At 37.8% G+C, this 26959-nt stretch overlaps 1 protein-coding gene across 3 annotated transcripts in view; it reads left to right on the top strand.

Moving 5' to 3' along the window:
- The window catches only part of NBAS (NBAS subunit of NRZ tethering complex), a 405988-nt gene that overhangs the window by 202158 nt on the left and 176871 nt on the right, over positions 1–26959 (top strand). For all 3 annotated transcript variants that reach the window (XM_021924592.2, XM_003908295.5, XM_017947297.3), the window contains 3 exons: positions 2093–2322; positions 7208–7320; positions 15514–15627. In XM_021924592.2, coding sequence (XP_021780284.2) covers positions 2093–2322; positions 7208–7320; positions 15514–15627 — 457 coding nt within the window. The remainder of the gene's footprint in view (positions 1–2092; positions 2323–7207; positions 7321–15513; positions 15628–26959) is intronic.

Raw genomic sequence — 26959 nt, 5'->3', positions numbered from 1 at the left:
TGAAATTAGAATTGTAAAAATAGGTCTCTGCTTTGTGAAATTGTTTAGTTTTTAAATTCAGGGTGATTTTAACAAAAGAGTGCTAATGTAGACTGTTGAGAAATGAATGGTTTTATATTTGAATTTCAAGTTTTTAAATGCATGAATAACTAATGTTTCTACTGATGATTACAGTCTCTGACCACATACAACTGCCAGTGTCTTCCCCTTTTGCATCTAAAGCAAAACCTGAAACCAACTTCATTAGAACATAATTTGTATGCACATGAGATTTAAAACCCAACTGTCACTAGTATGTTTGAGGTAGTGTTTTTACATTGGAGTGGCATTATTTTGATTCATTCCTGTTTCTGATTCTGATTGCAAAATTGGCAGTAAGTATATTACATTTGAATTATTTTCTGTGTGGAGTAATCCATCAAAACAACTCATTACATTACATTTTAAAAATATTTTAACACCTTTTTATTAGGCTTTGGTATTTTAATGACTTCTGTCCATGGGTCTCCCTTGTGGAGAAAACATTTGAAAGCATATTATAACAGTTTTGAAAAGGCTGTAGGAGACAGTAATAAAGATTTGACAGACTTCAAATTTTAAATATAATTTAAAATATGCTATGTTGTCTTAGTGACTTGGTTGTTAGATTTTGCTGTCCTTGGAAAATAATTTGAAAGTTCTAGTGGCATAATTTTGAAAATGTTAGATAAAGATTTATATATAGCCTGTAGAACAGAAATCTATGTTGTTCATTTTAGCAAACTGTTCCAAGTTTTAGGGCAAATATATTTTTCAGTATTGGACATTGACTCTTTACGGCTTACTTGAGTAGACCAGAGAAATATGGAGAAACTATGACATATAAGTCATCTGGATTAGACATATTGTAAGCCATTTTTATCTGTCAGATATAAGTGATTAGGGTTGCTCTTTAATAGTTTGCTTTCTGTCACAGTATCTATTTTATAGCGGATCCCTCTTAGATATAGTGTTTTTATCCTTATCAGACATCTTAGCAAAGACTTGTCTAAAAATGCCTTCTGCAGGAAGCCTAGACACAAAGAGCTGAAAATAAGGGCATCCTGTGAAGATTGGATGGTCTTCTTAATTATATTGAAACTCTTGCTTCTCCATTAAATGTTACTTTTTAAAAATCTCTGATTTCTGTGCTATCCTCATCCAACTATAGAGTGACAGGGAAGTACATTTTTGGGGAAGTTCTTAGACTAATTATATGTAACGTTGTTAGTGTACGTTTAAAAGGATTGCTTTGTTTATATAAACAATCTCAATTATAGAAGTAATTTTGTGTTAATTGATGTTGTTAGTTGCCTAGTAGAGTACAATGATATTTTTATGAATATCTTCAGTATCTCTTGTTTTATTTAAATAATTTTTAATATGTACATTATTTAAAAAACTCAACATTATAATATATTTTAATTTTAATGACTGCTTGTAAGCATAGCATTTGTGGCATGACTGGTTCATAAGACAATTGAGATGCTTCAAGCTGTATTATATTCAAAGATTTTTCTTTTAAGAAATTAAAATGGGGCCAGGTGCAGTGGCTCATGCCTTTAATCCCAACACTTTGGGAAGCCAAGGTGAGAGGATTGCTTGAGCTCAAGAGTTTGAGACCAGCCTATGGGCAACATAGCAAGAACCCATATCAAAAATGAAAATTAAAATTAGGAAAAAGAGAAAAAATAGAAATGGTTAAAAACAGTTTTAAGCAAAATGGGCCCTGTTGAGAGTGGGATAGTATGTCTAATCCTGTTTTTAATGAATATCAATTTTAGATAGTTGACCTAAGTATTTATTGTAATACATTATTATGCTTAATTTTGGTTTAGTCAATGAAATTATTCTTTCTAAAAGATTGACTTTTTTTAATTGAGGGGAAATTCACAGAATGTAAAATTAACCATTTCAAAGTATACAGTTCATTGTCATTTACAATGCTGTGCAGCCACCACCTCTAGGATGGACGTGTTTTTTAATTTATTTCATCTGGATTTCAGAGCCTTCATTTCATTGAGAATTGAATCTTCCCTTTTTATAGCTAATTCCAGTTTCTCCTTTTTTCCAGATATTTACAGAAAGCCTTCTGTGCTCTAGTCACCTTGAAAACATCCACCTGGCTGGACAGATGATGCACTGCAGTGCTTGTTCAGAAAATCCCCCAGGTGGTATAGCCCATAAAGGGAAACCCCACTACAGGGTCAGTTATGAAAAGAGTATTGACTTGGTTTTGGCTGCCAGCAGAGAGTACTTCAATTCTTCTACCAACCTCACTGATAGCTGCATGGATCTCGCCAGGTAGAGTAACTCCATATTCTTCTCTAAGATGGAGGGGGAAAGTCAGAATGTACAAACTGTGTTGTTATTCTTTCCTTTACAAAATATAATATCACAGGTACAGATTGACTACACTATATGGGGCACAGTTATTTTTTGCTTGAATATAAAAAGAAAACAATGTTATGAATGTCCATCAGCTTAAACCTTTTTCTCCAGCACGCTTTCTCATGGTCATTTTTGCTGATTATCTATAAGCCTGTGTATTTCTCTTCTGTTGGAAGAGATTCATGCGATAGCCTGTAAATTCAAGTTCTGAAAATTTTCAGCATGCATAGGTGATGTCTGTCTCGTTCATGTAGCTTTCACGTTGTTTAGAGACAAGAGACCTAAGGGACCTAAATGCCAGGGCATAAATCTTTAGGAAAAAAAAAAAAGAGAGACAAGGGACCTGATTAGATGATAAAGCTTAGAAGTCGCTTCCTGGCTGAAATTTCTCGACTATAAATTCAATTCCTCTCTTGTCCCCATTGTACTCCAGTTTTAGCCCACTCCTCTTATTTAACACTAGTAAGGTATGTTCATGATCTGAGTTCTCATAATTAGGTATACACAATTGCGGTGATTTTTTTAGAAGACTTGGATTCAGGATTTAAGGTTGCTTTTTATAAAGTTTTTTAAATAAAATTAAAAGAGCCTAATAAATACAGATCAAGGAATAAAATACGTATCACCTCTGTGTTAATGAATCTTAAAAGCTTAAAAAAGATAATTTTCCTTGTTCAACATTTCAGAAAAGCAATTTACAGACGGTCCCCAACTTAAGACGGTTCAACTTCCAATTTTTCAACTTTATGATAGTGTAAACGTGATATGCATTCAGTAGAAACAGTACTTTGAGTACTCATACAACCATTGTGTTTTTCACTTTCAGTTCAGTATTCAGTAAATTACATGAGAAATTCAACACTTTCCTATAAAATAGTCTTTGTGTTCGATGATTAAAAGCCTAGCCAAGCTGTAGGCGAATGGAAGTGTTCTTAGCACTTTTAAGGTAGGCTTAACTAAGCTATGATGTTTGTTAGGTTAGGTGTATTAAATATGCATTTTGAATTTATGATATTTTCAACTTGCAGTGGGTTTATTGGGACATAACCACATTGTAAGTCGAGGCACATCTTCAATTGTATTATGTCCTCTGTCCCCTGCCTTCTGAGTGATACGCTGCTGTTCTTGCCACTGGTCATTTTCCAACTCTCATTTGCCGTGTCTAGTTCCTCTAATACGTATTTCTCCTTCCATTTGTACCCTGGACATCTGAGTCTGTTTTGTTTCTCTTTGTCTGAGATCCCCTTTCTAGACTCTGCTCTGCTTTTCTTACTCAGAGCTGTGTTGATCCTCATTCATTTCTAGAGACATACTTTTTAATTTATTTTTTCCTCCTCAAGGCAACTGACAGTTTTTCTGAACCCCTGAGTTTGTCATGTAATCTCTCGGTTTTTGTTTCTTGATCAAATAAACTGAAGAAAGGTAGAATCTCTTCAGTAATAAGGTGGCTATGGTCTCTAGCAAATTATTTACTTATTTGTTATTCTTACTGTGTCTGCTTTTGCAACACTGTACATCCTAAGTTTATCCTGTTTTCTCAGATTTTCTGGTCAACAGTCTGTAAGAGATTATACATTTTATTTGATAGGAATTATCCACTCACTATTTAAACAAAGTAATGAGATTTTTGAGCCCAATCATTTGCCCACTATTTTGCACATTATACCTGTGTATAGTTTTACAAAAATGAGATAATACTATACATTTCTTTTTATTACACACTTTTTTCAGTTGTTTATGAAGCTAGTATATACAGGTCTGCAGCATTTTCATATGCTTTACAGCATTGTGTCGAGTGGTTGTGCTAGATTTGTTTAGTTCTTTTCTGGCTGCATTTAATATACCTTTTCATTGTCCGAGAAGCAGCAGAGTATAGAGGTTAAGAACACAGCAGTTTCTCCAGCCAGATGTCTATGTGCAAATCCACTTTTTTCCAGCTAACAACCCTGTGACATTGGGCCAGTCGTCAGGACCTCAGGTTCTTCACCTGTAAAATGTGGATAATAGTAGGATTATATCATAGGGCTATTGTAATATTAACTGAGTATGTAAAGTGTTGTAGATGGATAATGCAAAGAGGAATTGCTGGATCAAAGGATAAGCACATGCAAAATTTTGTTGTTTGTTATCAAATGGCACCAGTTTATTTTCCATTACCTAAGGCACTAAAGGGCCCCTTCTCTAAATTAATTTTCAGTCTTTCCAGTGTTTGCCTGTTGAACAGCTTCATTTGCACTTTTTCATTTGAAACTTGTTTCTAGCCTTAATTATTTTTCTTTTGGGGTGTTCATCTTTTTACTATTGATTCTTATGAGCTTATTTTGGAGCATAAGGAACGTTTGCCCTATGCCTATTTCAAATATTTTACTACATTGCCAAGTTTATATTATATATGATTTATCTTTCCAATTGCTATTCAGAATTCTTTTAAAATTGTGATTCTTTTACAATCTCTGTCTTTTCTGTCATCCTTTGAAAGATCTTTAATTCCCAAGACTATTAAGACAGTTTTTCATACTTTTTAGTGCTTTGATAGTTGTATTTTTTACATTTCAGTTTTATCTTTATTTGGAATTTATTTTGATATTTTGATTATGGTGGCAATTGGAACACCTTCATTTTACAAACATGCCGTATGTGTGTAACGTGGCACCGCACTGATTGCAACCTGTGAGCCTGGGTGTATTTCAGTGTTTACAGTTATGTTGAATGTAGAAAATAACCCATACATTCTTACTGATTAAGGTATTATTTATTAATTAGCATTTTATTGAGGAAGCAATAAATATTTAAACAATACAAGAAGGATATATTGGAGAGATTGATTCCCCCCCAGATGACTAATAGTTATTTCAGACCCAGCAAAGCTTAAAAGTAACTCCTCCACCGAGTCCCCCCCATTTCCACACCCCCATCAGTGATATCTTATCTCAGAAGGAATTATGTTTTCACAAACCATGTTATTGAACTTGACAAAGTTGTTTAAAGCAGTTAGCTCTTTCTTTTCTCCTAAGCGATTCTATTTTTATTTCAAATGATGAAAATACCAAATAGAATAGCCTTTGAAACTGGGAATTGTATTTCACTTCAATCTTTTTGGCAGGTGTTTCCCAGAGATCATTTAAAAAGCTGGTCCTTCTATATTTCCCCTTCATTGCATCTCTTTCTCTCCCACAAGGACACATCTTCATTTCACAAACATGCCCTGTGTGTATAATGTGGTACCAAACTGACTGTGACCTGTGAGCCTGGATGTATTTCAGTGTTCACAGCTATATTGAATACAGGAAATAGCCCATACATTCTTACTGATTAAACAGTTATTTATAAACTCTTTGTAAATAAATTGTTAAGGAAGCAATAGATATCCAAACAATACAAAAAGGATGTGTGTATTGACAATAAGTCTCCCTCCTCATTCTAGTTCTCCTAACTTTATCCTCCAGTCATTTTTAAATATTGATTTCTTATATATCCTTCCAAAACTTTTTATCAAATGTTACCTCTTCTTTCTTAAGTCATGAATAAATTCTTACTATTATGCATACGTTTCTGTGCCCTGTTTTATTTTTCACTCATATTCTGTATTGAAGGTTTTTCATGTGAGTACAGACAGATCTATTTTATTCCTTTTTGATGGTTGTAGAATATTCCGTTATATGATTTATTTAATTTGTTCCTGATTCGGTATGCGTTCTTTCATTTTAAAAACAATCTGGTAGTGAGCATCAATCATTATATGTCTTTGAGCACATGTGAGCCTATCTGTAATATAAATTTTGAGAATTTATTTGTAATTTAGAATTTATTTGTAATTCCCGGGTCTAGAGGAAAAAAATGTAAAAAAGTGCATTTACAGTTTTGATAGAAACCACAAAGAGGTTATAGACCTTTCACACTTGAATCAACAGTAGATGTGAGTGCGCAATTGATTTAAATCCTCCAGTTTTACAAGAGTAGGCTAGGCCTGTATCTGTCACTCAGTCCTGTGAATGCCATGCTGGGGCTTAGATGCCTGCATCTCATGATCTGTGATTCTAGCATTCATGAGCCCTTTACCGTCTGATCTATCTTTCTAGTCTTACATTCCAATTTTCCTCTAAACACCTTTAGAGAATGAGTTTATTCATTAAATGAAACTTTTACTAAATGCAGTTTCTTTGAATTTAACCAAAAACTTACTTAAAATACTCCATGGGAATCCCACATTCTTAGCTTAGCAAATCACTTTCTTCTGTAGTTCATCTCAGAACTGTATATTACCAACAGATTCCTCCTTTTTGATCAGAAGCATGTTCTCTGTGCAGTTTCTTAAGTCATTTCTTGTTTCTTTTGAGAGACCAAATTATGACTAAATCAAGACATTTCTGTTTTTCTTAGAAGGGAAACTGGAAATTATCTGAGCTTTATCCTTTAAAAAATTTTTTGTAATATAATCATTACGTTTGCATTCAGCAGTAAAAACAGCACTAAACACAGAGTTATGATGCTTCCTACCATGATGCCATTTTGTACTGTGAATGCAACTGTAGGCAATTACTTCACTTCCATGAGCTTCAGTTTCAATTACTTCACTTCCATGAGCTTCAGTTTTAGCTCCCTGAAAAGGCAGATAGATGATGATGTTTGCCTACCTCACAGGCTTGCTGTGAGGATTAAGATAACAGAAGGCATCCAGCGGAATGAATTCCTGGGATGTAGTAGATTTTTGGTAAATATGTGTTGGATCTCATGTTGTTGAATATAGAAGGGCGAACATACGTTGCTTCTTTTTAAAAATTTATCTAATTTCTTCTAGGTGCTGCTTACAACTGATAACAGACAGACCCCCTGCCATTCAAGAGGAGCTAGATCTTATCCAAGCCGTTGGATGTCTTGAAGAATTTGGGGTAAAGATCCTGCCTTTGCAAGGTGAGTTTTCTACTTACTGTTGCATTGTTACTAACTTACATTGCAGTAATTTACTAGTATTCTTTTTCAGTTTTTAAAACTAAAGAGTAGCTTTGGTCATGTAATCCATTAGCAATAGATCTTGCCCTTGACCCATTATTTTAAATGAAATCTTAAGTGGAAACCCAAAAGAAAAAATAAAGCCAACATTTTACTATAAATTTATTTTTTAAAATTCACATGTATAACATTTAAAGAAATAACATCAGTAACAGAGCAGTGAGGCTGTAGGGTAAAAACAAAAAAAAGATATTGGGGATTACACATGAGAATGTATCAGATTTATATCAGTTTTGGTATATAATTTATTTCTGTATTTTGTTTCAGTTGCATAGATTTATAACTAGCTGCAAATAAAAATAGTTTTTTCTTTTTATGCTTGCGTCAGTATATTCTTTAAGTCCATCTATTTTTTTTAAAAGAGGGAATGATAGGAAATTTTTGCTTAGAATTTAATTACTAGAGGCCGGGCGCGGTGGCTCAAGCCTGTAATCCCAGCACTTTGGGAGGCCGAGACGGGCGGATCACGAGGTCAGGAGATCGAGACCATCGTGGCTAACACGGTGAAACTCCGTCTCTACTAAAAAATACAAAAAACTAGCCGGGCGAGGTGGCGGGCGCCTGTAGTCCCAGCTACTTGGGAGGCTGAGGCAGGAGAATGGCGGGAACCCAGGAGGCGGAGCTTGCAGTGAGCTGAGATCCGGCCACAGCACTCCAGCCTGGGCGACAGAGCGAGACTCAGTCTCAAAAAAAAAAAAAAAAAAAAAAAAAAAAGAATTTAATTACTAGAGAGATCTTAATATTATTCAACTTCTTTCATTTAAATATAAAAGTTACCTAGGTATCATCCCAAACAAGCATCCTGTTAAAGAGTCACTTGTCTCATCTATTTATGCTGTGAGGACTGTTTGCATCTCATGGTGTACTGGACCTGAAACCTGACCTTCCCTGTTGAGGAAGGTAGATTTTCTGTTGCATTAAATCCTGGACCTCTGCGCCCTAAATGAACAGAGTGGCTTGGTATTATTAGCAGTGTGCTTGGCTGGCTTCCTTGTAATCTGTTACCTCTCTTCTTAATTCTGGAAATATTTGAGACTGATGGTGGCAGAGGTTTAGATTTCTTACGAGTTCCTTGGTGTCTTTGTCCTGTGTAGTGATTAGAGTTGGATGGATTTTAGAGGATATGGGCCAGTAGAGACATTCTCATGTTTACAGTGGGTTTCCAATGTGACTTGACTAAAAGTTAAAGTTTTGCATCTCAGAAAAACTCATTAGGCTGGAAACAGTGGCTCACACCTATAATCCCAGCACTTTGGGATGCTGATGTAGGAGGTTCACTTAAGTCCAAAAGCTTGAGACCAGCCTGGGCAACATAGTGAGACTCTGTCCCTACAAAAATTAAAAAAGTTAGCCGAGTGTAATGGCATGTGTATGTAGTCCCAGCTACTCAGGGGGCTGAGGTGGGAGGACTGCTTGAGCCCAGGAAGTTGAGGCTGCAGTTAGCCATGATCGTGCCATTGCATTCCAGCCTGGGCAACAGACCTAGACCCTGTCTCAAAAAAATTATTAGATTCAAAAGAGGTAATATTATTACTTTGAGTATCATTGTTTGGAAACAATTTGTATATGATTATAACTATCTTGTGGTATCTTAAGCAATTTTTTCTAATGTGATTGCTAAATCACTAGAAAATTTTATTCATTTGTACAATTCATGTAATTTTTGAGCTCAAAACTTCTTACAATTGTGAAGATTTTTATTCTTAAATGTCTGAAGTCATTAACTACTTCCCCCTCAAATATTTATTTAATTGCAATTTTAGTCAAGGAAGAATCCAGAGCACAGTGAAGCTGTTGCTCTGTTTTTATCTCTTGTTAGGCCATGCTGTTACAGATTTAACTCTGTGTGTGTGTGTGTGTGTGTGTGTTTGTGTATCTGTGTGTCTGTGTTTTACCTCCTTATATAATTCAAGCAGATTGGTATAATACAAAAAATTTTTCTTACAGTCCACCCAAGTGCTACTGGATTTTGAAATATTACATTGAGCCCTGATTTTCTGTGCTGATCAATTAGCAGTATTTTTGGCTGGTGATACGTATATCAGCTGCTGGATTTGAATACCCACAACCCAAACCGCTGCCCTGCTGTAGCTTCTGAGAATTTTCTGACTGAGGAGTATTTTAAGAAAGACATTTGCTTTCATGTCTTGACAGCTTTCCACCTTGATATATTGAGTTGGAGTTTCCCATTAGAACGACTGTCAGAAAACCTTCCGGATGTGAAGATGGAATATTGCCTTTGTATACTTTTTGTTGTGTTTATCTCACAGATGCCATTTAGGTTTTAGCTTCTTTTGTATTCATCAGTAATATTGGAGAAAGAAAACAACTTGATATTTAGAAATTTATGGTTTCGGTATTTTTATTGTAGTCAGCGTACATAGTTCATTTTGTCACTTTGCTTTGTTTTGAAGCCTTCTTTGCCTGCACTCCAGGAGTTGCTGTTTCTTGTCAAGTGAAGGCAAGCATTTCTAACTAAATTGTAATCCATGAGCTAATTGAAAACAGGAACGGAAGTCGCATGTAAAAATGACTCCCTATGTGTGAGTCTTCTGTGAAGTATTTGTGTATGTGTACATGTGTATGCTTTTCTCTTTGTTTTGGGTGTTTATGTAAATTTTTCTTAATATTTAAATGAGCAGTCTTTGAATATTTCATTTGGTCCACATGTTCTTTCTGTAATAGGGTAAGTCAGCTTTTCTGACTTATAGCATTTTAGTTACACTCAGCCTGGAGCTACTTCTGCCACTTATTACTGGGTAACTAGGGGCAAGTTTTAACCTTTCTTTTAAGTTTTCTCATTTACCAAATGGGGATACTAATAAGAATCTTACAGAATTGCTTATAAGGAATATGTATACATTTATAGTGCCTAAGATATAGTAAGGACTGTACAATATCAATGATTATTTTTGATACTTAAAGGTATTTTTTAAATAATCATAGAATTAGTGTGGTCTCACCTGTCTTCTCATTCTCCCTGATTCCTTTCTCTTCATTCCTTTTTCCTTTCTTCCTCACATTCTTCCCCTCCCTCCTCAGCATCTGTTCATTGCCCTCTCTTCACCTCCCCGCCTTTGCTTTCTTTAATAAACATAAATGTAGGCACTTACCCTACTCTGGGAACTGAAATAATGACGGGGACAAGGCACATTCTATGACTTTACAGGGCTGTCACACTGATAATGAGACAGGATTACCCCTGAGTGTCATGTGTGAGCTTACATTATGGTGCAACCACTTTGAGCTGTGTAACCTGTGGCAACAGTGTCTTTGAGCTTCACATTTCTCAGACTGGGATACTAATAAAATATTCCTTACACAGTCCTGTAAGTTATATCTGGAGAAACCTTTTATTAGAAGATTCCATTAGATAATAATATAGCTAATATTTATTGAGTGATTTTTATGTTCCAAATATACTTTATATGTATTCACTAATTCACAAAATGCCCTTTGGGCATTGTATTAACCTGTTCTTACACTGCTATAAAGAAATACCCAAGACTGGGTAATTTATAAAGGTAAGAGGTTTAATTGACTCACAGTTCCACATGACTGGGGAGGCGTCAGAAAACTTACAGTCATGGCAGAAGGCAAAGGGGAAGCAAGGATCTTTTTCATCTGTTGGTGGGAAAGAGAAGAGTGTATTTGAGAACGAGGAAGTGCCACGCTTTTAAACCATCAGTAGTAGTGAGAACTCACTCTCATGAGAACAGCATGGGGGAAACCACCCCCATGATCCAGTCACCTTCCACCAGGTCATTCCCTCAACACCTGGGGATTATAATTCAAGATGAGATTTGGGTGGGGACACAAAGCCTAACCATATCATTTCACCAGGGCCCCTCCTGAATCTCATGTCCTCACATTTCAAAACCAATCGTGCCTTCCCTGCAGTCCCCCAAAGTCTTAACTCATTTCAGCATTAACTCAAAAGTTCAAGTCCAAAATCTCATCTGTGACAGGACAAGTCCCTTCTACCTAGGAGCCTGTAAAATCAAAAGCAAGCTAGTTACTTCCAAGATACAATGGGGGTACAGGCATTGGATAAATACCTCCATTCCAAATGGGAGAAATTGGCCAAAGCAAAGGGGCCACAGGCCCCTGCAAGTCCGAAACCCAGCAGGGCAGTCATTAAATCTTAAAGCTCCAAAATAATATCCTTTGATTCCATGTCTCACATCCAGGGCACACTGATGCAAAGGATGGGCTCCCATGGCCTTGAGCAGCATGGTAGCTCATGCTTCTAATCCCAGGACTTTGGGAGCCTGAGGTGGGTTGATTGCTTGAGCTCAGGAGTGTGAGACCAGCCTGGGCAACATGGCAAAACCCGTCTCTATTTTTTAAAAAATTAAAAAATTAGCCAAGCTTGGTGGTGGATGGCTGTAGTCCCACTTGGGGTGCTGAGGCAGGAGGATCGCTTGTCCTAGTAGGTCGAGGCTGCAGTAAGTTGAGATTGTGCCACTGCACCCACGCCTGGGCAACAGAGCGAGACCCTATCTCAAAACCATGCCGTGTAAGGTGGTGGTATTGTTTCCAATGTTCAGATGATGAAATCAAGGCACAGGGAGGTTAAGTAACTTGACTAGGTTGCCTAGGGTCATCCAGTTAGTTAGAGGTGGAGCCAGGATTCAAACCTGGGTAGTCTGGCTCAAAAACCTACATTTGTAACAGCAGACAATACTCTACTGAGGAAAAAGTGTGAGAGTGAAAGGTTCTTCAAGAAGGAAACTCTTATCCTCTTACTGGTCAGCTAAGTGTCTGACTCCTGTGTATTACACCTTCCTGGCCTACACAATTCAAATTTGTATAATACTTCCACAACATCACTAGTAACTTCATATGTTGTGGACCTTTGTTGCCATTCCCGAGTGACTGAAATTGATATTGCATAACTGTCGTTTGAGGGGCATTTGGAATATAGGTAGCCAGTTAGAAAATGCTTTTTACATTTGAGACACACAGGCACACATATGTCTGTGTGTGTGTATGTATACATGTATTTTATAAAAGGTTTTAAAAAAATCACTTGAGATATGTTCATGATTTCTACAGGAAAATTAGTTTATCTTTAATTATTAAAAGGTACATACATGCATATCTTTTTCATGCTCATTCGTTCAGTTTGGAAAGGAATTTTAGGAGTTGAGCACTTCTTCCTTCTTGGAAAGATAGTAATATCTAGGGCTTAAATTTATTTAACTGAGAATTTACATTTTGAAATATAATTAAGCAGGCCCTAAATCAGCAGAAAAAGCAAACTGGAATAGTGATTGTCCAGAGGATCAGAAAATACCTAAGTAAATAAAGTAAAAAGTCATTTGAACAGGGTAATTGCAGTCTATTAGAATCCTGCTCTCCAAATTTGTTTAATGTACTTCAAATATTAGTAGTGTGCATTGCTTAGGGCAATAGGAGACAAATAATTAAAGATGAGTGTTCCATTAAATGGAAGTTTAGAGAAAATGATGATCCATTGCTGTGTGTGGTTTCAGTTCTCTACCTTGATTTTATTGAGCTAGAAAAAGAGTGGTAAAAGTAAGGAAGTCAGTTTAGTAGAATTACTAAAGCTAGAGCTTCTCTAAGAAGAATACAGTAATTCATCAACAAAGCCATAAAAGCAGCTATGAAAACTCCAGATTTTTACATAGCAGAATGCAGATAGTATCTGTGACAAGTTTTGTTTTGAAAATCAAATTAGAAATATGTTAAAAGTACCTATCTCATAATTATCATATGTTACTGAATCTGGAAAAAGCCCCACAAAATAGTAGCAGATATTGAGGAAAAAATTCACAATATTTTTATTGTGATAAGGTATGGAAAGGCTTGAAGTATACTGTATTGGTGAGTTTTTACGATTGTGCTGTAGTGAAAAACTCAGAATCTCCATAATGTGTGATAACAGACTTATTCCTTGCTCACAATCGTGTGCACTTTGGTTGGCCGCAGCACCACCCCATGAGACACGGCCTTGTCACAGTAGAGGGGAAAGATCTGTAGTGGAATTCCACGATGACTCTTAACAGTGTTCACTCGGAAGTGGCATGTATCATTTCCACTCACATTAATTGCCTGTAGATGTCACAGGGCCAAGCCTTCTGTTACTGAAGCAGGAATTTGGGATATGAATAGTTGCAGTGGATAATTGGGAACAGTAATACAGTCTGTAGAAGCTATACTCAGATGTAGGTATTAGCAATGGTGATTTTGAAGGAAGTAACTGAAGAGTACATTTACTTTATATTTCATAGTAAAGGCCACACACAACAGAATTATTATTGTAGATATATAAAGATTCATTTTAAGAGAGTCTAGGCCAGGTGTGTTGGCCCATGCCTGTAATCCTAGCACTTTGGGAGGCAGAGGAGGGAAGATCACAAGGTCAGGAGTTCTAGACCAGCCTGGCCAATATGGTGAAACCCCGTCGCTAATAAGAATACAAAAATTAGCCAGGCGTAGTGGCATGTGCCTGTAGTCCCAGCTTCTGGGGAGGCTGAGGCAGAAGAATCGCTTGAACCTGGGAGGCAGACGTTGCAGTAAGCTGAGATTGTACCACTGCACTCCAGCCTGGGCAACAGAGGGAGATTCCATCTCAAAAAAAAAAGAGAGAGTCAGAACATTAGGAAACACACACTGAAGTGTTTAGCAATAAAGAGAAATGTTATTTGCAACTTATTCTCAAATGTTTCAGAAAAAAATAAATGTGTATGTATATTTGTGTGTATATATGTGTAACTGTGTATATATGCACATGTATACATGTGTATTATAAATGTGTATATGTATTTGTACATGTATAAGTATTTGTGTGTGTATATACATATTTGTGTGTGAATATAAAGAGGAAGGAAGCAGGGAGGGTGTGCGTGCATGATTGCACATGGGCATGTGTGAAGGTGCAAATTATTAATCATCTGTTAACCTCAGCAAAGAGTATAGAGGATTTCTTTGTACTTTCCTTGCAACCTTTTATGAGTTTAACATTAAATTGTAATAAATCCTTATCTTCCCCCAGAAAGCCCATTCCAGAGAAAAAACACCACCTCTGTTCTTTATCTCCCCCGTCCCTGGCCCCTCTCACCTATGTAGAAGTTTTCAGAGAACACAAGACGTATGGAGAACAGCCACTGATTTAGGAAAGGATAGATTCAAGGTGTGAAAACATTTAGCGAGCCAGGTTGAATTTTGGTCCCATCACTTTTTCAGTGACCTTTGCCAAAGTACTTAACCTTTCTGTACCTCAGTTTCTTCTCTTGAGGATAATGGTACCTGCCTTCTATTAATAAGAGTTTGCTGTGTAGGGTTAATATACATAAAGCACCCCCAACAGTGCCTGAGATGTAGCTCATCGTATTCCTTTCACAATAGCTGTTATTATCATAGTTGTTATTATTACAATTATTGGGGGCCAGTCTCCCTGGCAGTGCCGTGTTTCTTAAAGGTTGCCATCTCTACTGTAAATAAGTACCATTTGTTCCTAGAATATTCGTAGTACCTTTTGTCTAAGGTTTTTAAAATGTAATTTTCATTTCTTCATAGTTTGACTTGGTTTGATCAGATGTGTTTTATTTTCCTAATATCCAGTTTATGTGAGAAAATTGGGCTTATGTTTGGAGGAACGTTAATAAATTGCAACAGTAAGCACTTTGAAGACTCCTGCCCTCCAAACTGGGGTGATGAGTGGAGATAGCAAATGGATATTTAGAGCAAGGAATGGGGCTTAGGGGGTGAAGTGTGAGGGGGCTGGTATAATACTAAGTATTATATACAAATACTATCTTGTTTAAATTTTTCCCTAAGTCCCAACATGGTACATAAAATAGCAACACAGCTTTTTCCAGTTTCAGATTAACACTTCATTTCCTATGCTTCAGAAGTTTGGTTATAAAGAAAAGATCAAGGTTGTACATTATTTACTCAGAAGCAATAATAATTTTGCTGTTTGTTAAACATGCCTTTTACTTAATTCTCCTTCATCTGAAGCCTTACACAATTTTCATTTTCTTTGGATGCGTTGTATTAGGAAGGCCATTAACACCCTTTTGTGATGTCCCTGGTGCAAGTCTTTAATATGTCTTTCTTTTGTAGTGCGATTGTGCCCTGATCGGATCAGTCTCATCAAGGAGTGTATTTCCCAGTCCCCGACATGCTATAAACAATCTACCAAGCTTCTGGGCCTTGCTGAACTGCTGAGGGTTGCAGGTAAGTCTTTTGAGTACTAAGCTGCAGAACAAGCTTTCTGTATTATTCTTGACATCATTGCAGGAGAATAGCAGAATATATACTTAAGGTGTCAGAAGAACATCTTTTTTCTTAGATGGGGTCTCGCTCTGTTGCTCAGGCTGGAGTGCAGTGAAATCCTCCTGCCTCAGCCTCTCAACTAGCTAAGAAGAGCATCTTTGGGCAAGGATTAGTATTTTCTAGAAAAATTGGCATGTTATAAAAATGTGCCAATATTGAGCTTCTGGAACCATCTGTTATTTAAATGAAGACAAGCTTATTCAGGGTGCCTCAAAGTGGTTGTGTGATCAGGAGCAGAAGTCATTTATAATCAGAAAACTTACATATAAAACAAACCAACCTTACCAGTTCACCTTCAGTGTCTAAATTTGGTTTTGTGTTTGAACCTGAACAATTTGTTAGAAAACTTTATGCATTTACTATTTGGTGGCGTTTTCATGTATTGTATCTCATTTAATCATCTCATAAATGATGTTGATTTTAGTATTCTTCTCATTTTGCAAGGGAAGTTGGAGATCAGAGAAGTTAAATATTTTGCCCAGCAAGGTTAAATCGTAGGCTTTGGCTTTTAAGGAAAGTCTTTTTGACTCTACATTTCATATTTCCTTAACTACATTGTTCTGCTCACCAGTCTTTTTAATACTTTTTTTTTTGTTTTGGTAATTTTGTCTTATGCTGATTTCTGCAAGAACAGTTGTTGGTCATTTGGTTGTATAAGCAGTGGTTTCTAATTGGATTCCTCTAAGTCACATATATATTTAACATATTTATGGACTAAATATTTTACAATTGTAATATGTAGGACTCTTAAGGTCTCTAGTTTTAGTAATCGTGTGTGTCACTTATCCTTTTCTAGTCTGTGTGAAGGTATAGCATCAGCATCTTTATCTTTGGACTTGCACATGGCAATGTGATGGTCGTGTGATTAGGGCCAGTCATCCATTGTGAGACATCTGGAACGAATGGGGAGGACAGTGCGTGTGGAGTCAGAACACCGGTTCAGGTTCTAACTCTGTGCCACACATTTGCTAAATTACTTTAGTTCCATTTTCTGCGTCTGGAAAATAGGAATGATACCCCCTTTCTTCACCCATGAAGTTATGAGAGACCCAAATGAGTTAATGCGTGTCAAAGTGCTCTGTAAACTCTGATCATCAGGGAAGAATTCCATAAGGATCCAGGCCACAGAAGCTAACAAAGCAGCTCAGAGGTGCCATCTGCATTTTTATGCTCCTACTAGGATTTGTTTCCTCTTGATGTGTTAACATAGTAACAGGAATACCTGTGGTCTTGGTAATCTATATGAATTTTTAATGGGAAGAGAGAAAGTAATATTTTTCTGCTAGGTACTGTGGATACAAAGTTCTGTTACGTATAGCTGCTGCCCTCTGAGAATTTTTACTCTTAGAGAGCCAGGGAAACAAGTAATTATGCTGCCAACACAGGATGTGATCATAGTGCATGGCTTCTGTAAACAGATATTAGAAGACTTGAAGAAAGGCCATGCTAATTTTTGTCTGGGGAATTAAGAAAGTTATCATAAAGCAGGTGGCCTTTACCTTATAGAGAGTTTTGGTTATCTGTTACTGCTTTACGAACCACCCAAAACCTGGTGACTTAAAAAACAACCATTTATTTTTCTCTCTCCAGAAAAAGAGAAAAGAGATTTTCTCAGTCTCCTCTGGAGATTGGGCTCAGCTAAGCAGGTCATGGTCTTTTATGAAATTGCATCAGATCGTGGGTAGGGATGGACTCATGTCAAAGGCTGCATTACTCATATGTCTGGGTACTTGGGCTGGGAAGACTTAAATAGCTGGGGGCTGCTACAGGGTTTTACAGGCAGCTCTTCTCTCTGTGATTTCTGCTTGTACTTTTTCCATTTGATGGTCTCAGAGTACCCAGACTTTCTTCTTGTTGGCTGAAGGCTCCTGGAGTCAGTGCTCCAGGAGAAACCAGCAAAATCTTCAAGGCACTTTCTTTTTTTTCTTGAAATGCAGTTTCGCTGCTGTTGCCCAGGCTGGAGTGCAATGGCGCTACCTCGGCTCACTGCAACCTGTGCCTCCCGGGTTCAAGCGAGTCTCCTGCCTCAGCCTCCCGTGTAGCTGGGATTACAGGCATGTGCCACCACACCCGGCTAATTGTGTATTTTTAGTAGAAACGGGGTTTCCCCATGCTGGTCAGGCTGGTCTCAAACTCCTAACTTCAGGTGATCCACCTGCCTCGGCCTCCCAAAGTGCTGTGATTACAAGTGTGACCACCGCGCCCAGCTGCTTCAAGGCATTTTCAAATCTAGCCTTGATATTTGGGCAGCTTCATTTCCAGTGTATTTGATTCTTGGACACAGTTACACAGACCTTACCAACTTCACGGGGAATATTTACAGACCCCGCCCGAAGGCACTAAGGGGGCTGAAGGTTCTGCTTCTAAGAGGGCTCATTCACATGGCTCTTGGCAGGGGGCCTCAGTCCTTTATGGCTGTTGGTAAGAGGCCTCAGTTTCCTGCTACATATAACTTTCCTTCCGGCTGCTTGAGTGTATTCTCTCAACATGGCAGCTGGTTTCTCCTAGAGTGATTTGATTCACAAGAAAGCAAAGAGGAAGATGTAATGCCTTTTGTGATGTGGTCTTGGAAGTCACACACCATCACTTCCACTTTATTTGTAGGACTAAATCACTTAGATGAGCCCTTTGGTTATATTTTTCATTTAATCCACCTGCTCAGATTGGAATTTTCTTGAATTAAAAACAGTTAAATAACTTTGAACTTTAAGATAACTGTTTGGCATATCTTTATAAAAAATTTCCGGCCGGGCGCAGTGGCTCAAACCTGTAATCCCAGCACTTTGGGAGGCCGAGACGGGTGGATCACGAGGTCAGGAGATCGAGACCATCGTGGCTAACACGGTGAAACCCCGTCTCTACTAAAAAATACAAAAAACTAGCCGGGTGAGTTGGCGGGCGCCTGTAATCCCAGCTACTCGGGAGGCTGAGGCAGGAGAATAGCGTAAACCCGGGAGGCGGAGCTTGCAGTGAGCTGAGATCCGGCCACTGCACTCCAGCCCGGGCGACAGAGCAAGACTCCGTCTCAAAAAAAAAAAAAAAAAAAATTTCCATTAACAACAATAATAATACTCATTTTATGCTTTAATACTTCTCTCAGTTCCTTCTTTGTCCTTTATAGGCAGGAATAGGAATCTCATTTTGAAAGTAAGGAGATAGGAATAGAGAAAAGTTAAATAATTATTGAGGATTTCATAGTTAAGAGGTTTTAAGTTAAACCCTTTACTAGTATTCTGTTTCCACCTTTTTTGAGTGGACTTTGTTGTCCTTCATTTCATTCACAAGACCTTTGCATCTGGCTGCTTTCATAGACATTCAGCAGATTTTACCACATCTCAAAACAAAAATTAATTGATCTGATAACATAAGAGAAAGGAATACATCCAAATGAGGTTATGAAAGAGACTGAGTACTTTAGATACCTGGTCTGTTAGTCACGACTCAACCAGAGGAGCAGAAACTATAGGAGAGATACATGTTAGAGACTTCATTACCAGGACTGGGCTTTTACTACTATGGGGATTGGCTAAGCAAGTCTGAAATCCATAGGTAGTCAGGAAGAGAAGATCAGGAGCAGGAGGAAACTCTATGGACATGGCCTGAAGCTGTCATTCACAGATGGGAATCTCTCCCCAACCACCAGTTCTTTCTTTATTTTATTACTTTATTTCTTAGCTTTTTGTTTACAGAGACGAGGTCTCACTATTTTGCCCAGGCCTGGTTTTGAAGTCCTGGGCTCAAGCAGTTCACCACCAAGCAATAAGCCTCCAAGCCTGGCCCTAGAATCTTTTTAGAATAGACTTTAGAATAGACTGAGCCAATACTTGCCTTGGATTTTATTTAAACTTAAGAAGCAGGCCGGGCGCGGTGGCTCAAGCCTGTAATCCCAGCACTTTGGGAGGCCGAGACGGGCGGATCACGAGGTCAGGAGATCGAGACCATCCTGGCTAACATGGTGAAACCCCGTCCTACTAAAAAATACAAAAAACTAGCCGGGCGAGGTGGCGGGTGCCTGTAGTTCCAGCTACTCGGGAGGGTGAGGCAGGAGAATGGCGGGAACCCTAGAAGAGGAGCTTGCAGTGAGCTGAGATCCGGCCACTGCACTCCAGCCTGAGTGACAGAGCAAGACTCTATCTCGAAAAAACAAACAAACAAACAAAAACAAACCAAAAAAAATTAAGAAGCACATAAAGAAGATGGATAGGGACACATTTTTCAAAGTTTTATTCAACCCTTTCTGTAACATGTTTGCTTTTTCCTCCAAACCATATTATAGCTTAGAAAATCAAGGGTCCTATACATATTTTCTATTTTTTCCTGGAAATATATATATATATTGTTTTGAGACAGAGTTTCACTCCTGTTTCTCAGGCTAGAGTACAATAGCATGATCTCAGTTCATCGCAGCCTCCGCCTCCTGGGTTCAAGTGATTCTCCTGCCTCAGCCTCCCAAGTAGTTGGGATTACAAGCATGTGCCACCAAACCCGGCTAATTTTTTGTATTTTTAGTAGAGATGGGGTTTCTCCATGTTGATCAGGCTGGTTTTGAACTCCTGACCTCAGGTGATCCGCCTGCCTTGGCCTCCCAAAGTGCTGGGATTACAGGCATGAGCCACTGTGCCCGGACATTTCCTGGAAATAATAATAATAATTTTCAGGCTCTTTAAAATATGAAATATTTTAGAATTTTGTCCTTTTTAGCCTACATATCCAAATTACATTGTATTTGTTTTGTAGCTGAATTATTTGTCTTATAATTGAAAATGACATTCTGAATTTAATCTATGCCATTTTCGTGTTTTTCTTTTTTGAGCCAGAGTCTCACTCTGTCACCCAGGCTGGAGTGCGGTGGCACAATCTTGGCTCACTGCCACCTCTGCCTCCTGGGTTCAAATAATTCTCATACCTCAGCCTCCCAAGTAGCTGGAATTACAGGCATCCGCCACCATCCTAGCTAATTTTTGTATTTTTATTTTTTAAATTTTATTTATTTATTTATATTTTAAGTTCTAAGGTACATGTGCACAACATGCAGGTTTGTTACATATGTATACATGTGCCATGTTGGTGTGCTGCACCCATTAACTTGTCATTTACATTAGCTGTATCTCCTAATGCTATCCCTCCCTGTTCCCCTCACCCCACAACAGGCCCCAGTGTATGATGTTCCCCTTCCTGTGTCCAAGTGTTCTCATTGTTCAGTTCCCACCTATGAGGGAGAACATGCGGTGTTTGGTTTTCTGTCCTTGTGATAGTTCACTGAGAATGGTTTCTAGCTTCATCCATGGCCCTACAAAGGACATGAACTCATCCTTTTTTATGGCTGCATAGTATTCCATGGTGTATATGTGCCACATTTTCTTAATCCAGTCAATCATTGTAGGACATTTGGGTTGGTTCCAAGTCTTTGCTATTGTGAATAGTGCTACAGTAAACATATGTGTGTATGTGTCTTTATAGCATCATAATTTATAATCCTTTGGGTATATACCCAGTAATGAGATGGCTGGGTCAGCTGGTATTTCTAGTTCTAGATCCTTGAGGAATTGCCACACTGTCTTCCACAATGGTTGAACTAATTTACACTCCCATCAACAGTGTAAAAGTATTCCTATTTCTCCACATCCTCTCCAGTACCTGTTGTTTCCTGACTTTTTAATGATTGCCATTCTAACTGGTGTGAGATGGTATCTCTTTGTAGTTTTGATTTGCATTTCTCTGATAGCCAGTGATGATGAGCATTTTTTCATGTGTCCGTTGGCTGCATAAATGTCTTCTTTTGAGAAGTGTCTGTTCATATCCTTTGCCCACTTTTTGATGGGGTTATTTGATTTTTTCTTGTAAATTTGTTTAAGTTCTTTGTAGACTCTGAATATTAGCCCTTTGTCAGATGAGTAGATTGCAAAATTTTTCTCCCATTCTGTAGGTTGCCTGTTCACTCCGATGTTAGTTTCTTTTGCTGTGCAGAAGCTCTTTAGTTTAACTAGATCCCATTTGTCTATTTTGGTTTTCGTTGCCATTGCTTTTAGCATTTTAGTCATGAAGTCCTTGCCCATGCCTATGTCCTGAATGGTATTACCTAGGTTTTCTTCTAGGGTTTTTATGGTTTTAGGCCTAACATTTAAGTCTCTAATACATCTTGAATTAATCTTTGTATAAGGTGTAAGGAAGGGATCCAGTTTCAGCTTTCTACATGTGGCTAGCCAGTTTTCCCATCACTATTTATTAAATAGAGAATCTTTTCCCCATTTCTTGTTTTTGTCAAGTTTGTCAAAGATCAGATGGTTGTAGATGTGTGGTATTCTTTCTGAGGGCTGTGTTCTGTTCCATTGGTCTATGTCTCTGTTTTGGTACCAGTACCATGCTGTTTTGGTTACTGTAGCCTTATAGTATAGTTCGAAGTCAGGTAGGGTGATGCCTCCAACTTTGTTCTTTTTGTTTAGAATTGTCTTGGCAATGCAGGCTCTTTTTCGGTTCCATATGAACTTTAAAGTAGTTTTTTCCAATTCTGTGAAGAAAGTCACTGGCAGCTTGATGAGGATGGCATTGAATCTGTAAATTACCTTGGGCAGTATGGCCATTTTCACTATATTGATTCTTGCTATCCATGAGCATGGAACATTCTTCCATTTGTTTGTGTCCTCTTTTATTTCGTTGAGCAAATTGGATAAAGAGTCAAGACCCATCAGTGTGCTGTATTCAGGAGACCCATCTTACATGCAGAGACACACATAGGCTCAAAATAAAGGAATGGAGGAAGATCTACCAAGCAAATGGAAAACAAAAAAAGGCAGGGGTTGCAATCTTAGTCTCTGATAAAACAGACTTTAAACCCACAAAGATCAAAAGACACAAAGAAGGCCATTACACACTGGTAAAGGGATGAAGAGCTGACTATCCTAAATGTATATGCACCCAATATAGGAGCACCCAGAGTCATAAAGCAAGTCCTTAGAAACCTACAAAGAGACTTAGACTCCCACACAATAATAATCGGAGACTTTAACACCCCACTGTCAACATTAGACAGATCAACAAGACAGAAAGTTAACAAGGATATCCAGGAATTGAACTCAGCTCTTCACCAAGCGGACCTAATAGACATCTACAGAACTTTCCATGCCAAGTCAACAGAATATACATTCTTCTCAGCACCACATTGCACTTATTCCAAAATGGACCACATAGTTGGAAGTAAAGCACTCCTCAGCAAATGTATAAGAACAGAACATTATAATAAACTGGCTGTCCGACCACAGTGCAATGAAACTAGAACTCAGGATTAAGAACCTAGCTCAAAACCGCTCAACTACATGGAAACTGAACAGCCTGCTCCTAAATGACTACTGGGTACATAATGAAATGAAGGCAGAAATAAAGGTGTTCTTTGAAACTGATGAGAACAAAGACACAGCGTACCAGAATCTCTGGAACACATTTAAAGCAGTGTGTAGAGGGAAATTTAGAGCGCTAAATGCCCACGAGAAAGCAGGAAAGATCTAAAACTGACACCCTAACATCACAATTAAAAGAACTATAGAAGCAAGAGCAAACACATTCAAAAGCTAGCAGAAGGCAAGAAATAACTAAGATCAGAGCAGAACTAAAGGAGATAGAGACACAAAAAAGCCTTCAAAAAATCCGTAAATCCAGGAGCTGGTTTTTTGAAAAGATCAACAAAATTGATAGACCACTAGTAAGACTAACAAAGAAGAAAAGAGAGAAGAATCAAATAGACGCAATAAAAAATGATAACGGGAATATCACCACTGATCCCACAGAAATACAAACTACCATCAGAAAATACTATAAACACCTCTATGCAAATAAACTAGATAATCTAGAAGAAATGGATAAATTCCTGGACACATACATCCTCCCAAGACTAAATCTGGAAGAAGGTGACAATAACAGGCTCTGAAATTGAGGCAATAATTAACAGCCTACCAACCAAAAAAAGTCCAGGACCAGACGGATTCACAGCCGAATTCTACCAGAGGTACAAAGAGGAGCTGGTACTATTCCTTCTGAAACTATTCCAATCAATAGAAAAAGAGGGAATCCTCCCTAACTCATTTTATGAGGCCAGCATCATCCTGATACCAAAGCCTGGCAGAGACACAACATAAAAAGAGAATTTTAGACCAATATCCCTGATGAACATCGATGCAAAAATCCTCAATGAAGTACTGGCAAACCAAATCCAGCAGCACATCAAAAAGCTTATCCACCATGATCAAGTGGGCCTCATCCCTGGGATGCAAGGCTGGTTCAACATATGCAAATCAATAAATGTAATCCATCATAAACACAACCAAAGATAAAAATGACATAGTTATCTTAATAGATGCAGAAAAGGCCTTTGACAAAATTCAACAGCCCTTCGTGCTTAAAAACTCTCAATAAATTAGGTATTGTTGGGACGTATCTCAAAATAATAAGAGCTATTTATGATCAACCCACAGCTGATATCATACTGAATGGGCAAAAACTGGAAGCATTCCCTTTGAAAACTAGCACAAGACAGGGATGCCCTCTCTCACTATTCCTATTCAACATAGTTTTAGAAGTTCTGGCCAGGGCAATCAGGCAGGAGAAAGAAAGAAAGGGTATTAAATTAGGAAAAGAGGAAGTCAAATTGTCTCTGTTTGCAGATGACATGATTGTAATCTAATTTTTGTATTTTTAGTAGAGACAGGATTTCACCATGTTGGCCAGGCTGGTCTTGAATTCCTGACCTCAAGTGATCCACCCACCTCGGCCTCCCAAAATACTAGGATTATAGGTGTGAGCCACAGTGCCTGGCCTCTGTGCCTGTTTTATTGAGAATTTACAGTCGTACTGCACAGCAGTGGTACGTGACATTTTGGTCAACAACGATCTCATATGCAGTGGTGGTTCCATAAAATTAAAATAGAGCTGAAAATTCCTATCGCCTAGTGACATCAGACGTTATAACACATTATTCACCTTTTTGTGGTGATGGAGATGTAAACTTCCTATACAGCCAGTTGTGTAAGTTTGTCACATATAATTATGTTGGTACATAATTCTTGGTAAAGATACTAAATGACTATGTTACAGGCTTATATATTTACTATACTATGTTATATTCAAAGGTGCAACTCCTGTTCATAAAAGAAAAAAGTTAACTGTAAAATAGCCTCAGGCAGGTCCTCCAGGAGGGATTCCAGAAGGCAATGATATCATAGGAGATGATAGCTCCATGTGTTATGGCCCCGAAGTCCTTCCAAATGGGACAGTATGTGGAGGTGGAAGAAAGTGATATTGATGTTCTGACCCTGTTTTTGGGCTAGACTAATGTGTGTATTTGTGTCTTAGCATTTAACAAGAAAAGTTTAAAGAAGTTAAAAAAAAAAAAAAAAGGTTCAACATTTCAGCTCAGGCCTCTAATCCCAACACTTTGGAAGGTTGAGACAAGTGAATCACTTGAGGCCAGGACTTCCACACCATCCTGAGAAACAGTGAAATCCTGTCTCTACAAAAAATAAAAATAAAAAATGTCCTGGGTGTGATGATGCATGCTTGTAGGCCTAACTACTTAGGATGCTGAGACAGCAGGCTGCCTTGAACCAAGGAGTTCATGAGGTTACAGTGAGTTAAGTAACTCTTGATCATGCCATTACACTCCAGCCTAGGCGACACAGTGAGATTCTGTTTTTTGTTTTGTTCAGTTTTTTTAAGTTATGGTAACCTATAGTTAACTTATTACTGAAGAAAGACATTTTTTTTTTTTTTTTCACTAAATTTCATGTAGCCTCAGTGTAGAGTATTTGTAAAGTCTGCAGTAGTGTGCAGTCATATCCCCGGCCTTCACATTCACTCACCACCCAACAAACTGACTCACCCAGAGCAACTTCCAGTCCTGTAAACTCCATCCATGGTAAATGTCCTATACAGAGTTACCATTTTTTATCTTTTGTACAATATTTTTACTGTACCTTTTCTGTGATTAGATACACGTAATTCTTACCATTCCATTCCAGTTGCCCATAGTATTCAGTACAGAAACATACTGTACAGGTTTGTAGTCTAGGAGCTGTACCATATAGCCTAGGTGTGTAGTAGGCTGTGCCATCTAGGTTTGTGTGAGTGCACTCTGTGATGTTTGCTCAAGATGGAATTGCCTCATGACACATGTCATGGAATGTATTCCTCTTGCTAAGCAACTCCTGACTGTATTTTTTTGAGCCTCTCTGTTATGTACATTACTTGATGCTGGGTATTGAGCATCCAACTATGAACCAACCCCTGTCCGCCAAAAGCTTACATTTTAATAGATAATAAAGATTATTAAAAAGATAATCACAATTTTTTTTTTGTCCTGATAGCCTACCATTGAAATAAATTGTTTTTAAGCGAGTGAAAAGTAAAGGAATATGTTGCAAGGGCAACGAAAACCTATATTTTATGTAAAATATTTTTTAAAATATTTTCTAAAAATACTTCTGGGAAAATAATTTTAGATCTTTTAACATGAGCTAAATTTTTCTTGTGTATCTTTAGACTCTGGAAACTGAGTCTGATAATAAAAGATGAGCACTGTCAGTGAAACTATAAACTTACTTTGTGTTTAAGGGTTTTCCCCCTTTAGATGTGTCATTTAAGAACGCTCAAAGGGGAAAATACTTTTAAAAGACCTAGCAAAAATGTTTAAAGTCCCTGTTGGGAGGAAACTTTTTCCTTCATCTACTTTGTTTCAAATGGTTCGTTGGGGGCCTGTGAGTTAACTGACAATAGACAAGAGAAAAACAAGATTTTTTTTACACTTGCATGCAGAAGTCACTTAGTTATTAATAACTCTTGAATAGCAAGGAAGGTTTATATACCAACTTAATGAAAAGGGGGATGGGGTGGGAGGGACTAGGGCTTCAGTGGGAAAGTATGGAAGGTTCTGTTGGGCTTTTTGATGCTAACTGACAGTCTGTATGCCAACTGAGTTCTCAGGAAACTCCTGTGGAGGGGGTTTAACTGCAGTTCTATTTTAGCGAGACTCTGCTTTATTCAGATAAGATAAATTCAGTTAGAATTTCTTTCTGCATCTTCCGTAGCTCAAATATTTTCACTTTGAAATAACCCATATGCCAGAACTGTGATCCCTTGAGACCCAAATTATTTTCATTCTGTTAGCCTTTAGAAGGAAAAAACATCAAAAATCATTGTTTAATTTAATGTAGACAGTGTGTTGGATAGCATAGTAATGTTGTGGTTG

This window comes from Papio anubis, chromosome 14 (genome assembly GCF_008728515.1).
Source record: "Papio anubis isolate 15944 chromosome 14, Panubis1.0, whole genome shotgun sequence".
Classification (NCBI taxonomy): domain Eukaryota; kingdom Metazoa; phylum Chordata; class Mammalia; order Primates; family Cercopithecidae; genus Papio; species Papio anubis.
The sequence above is the reverse complement of the archived record's forward strand: the minus strand, read 5'-3'. Positions and strand labels throughout refer to the sequence as shown.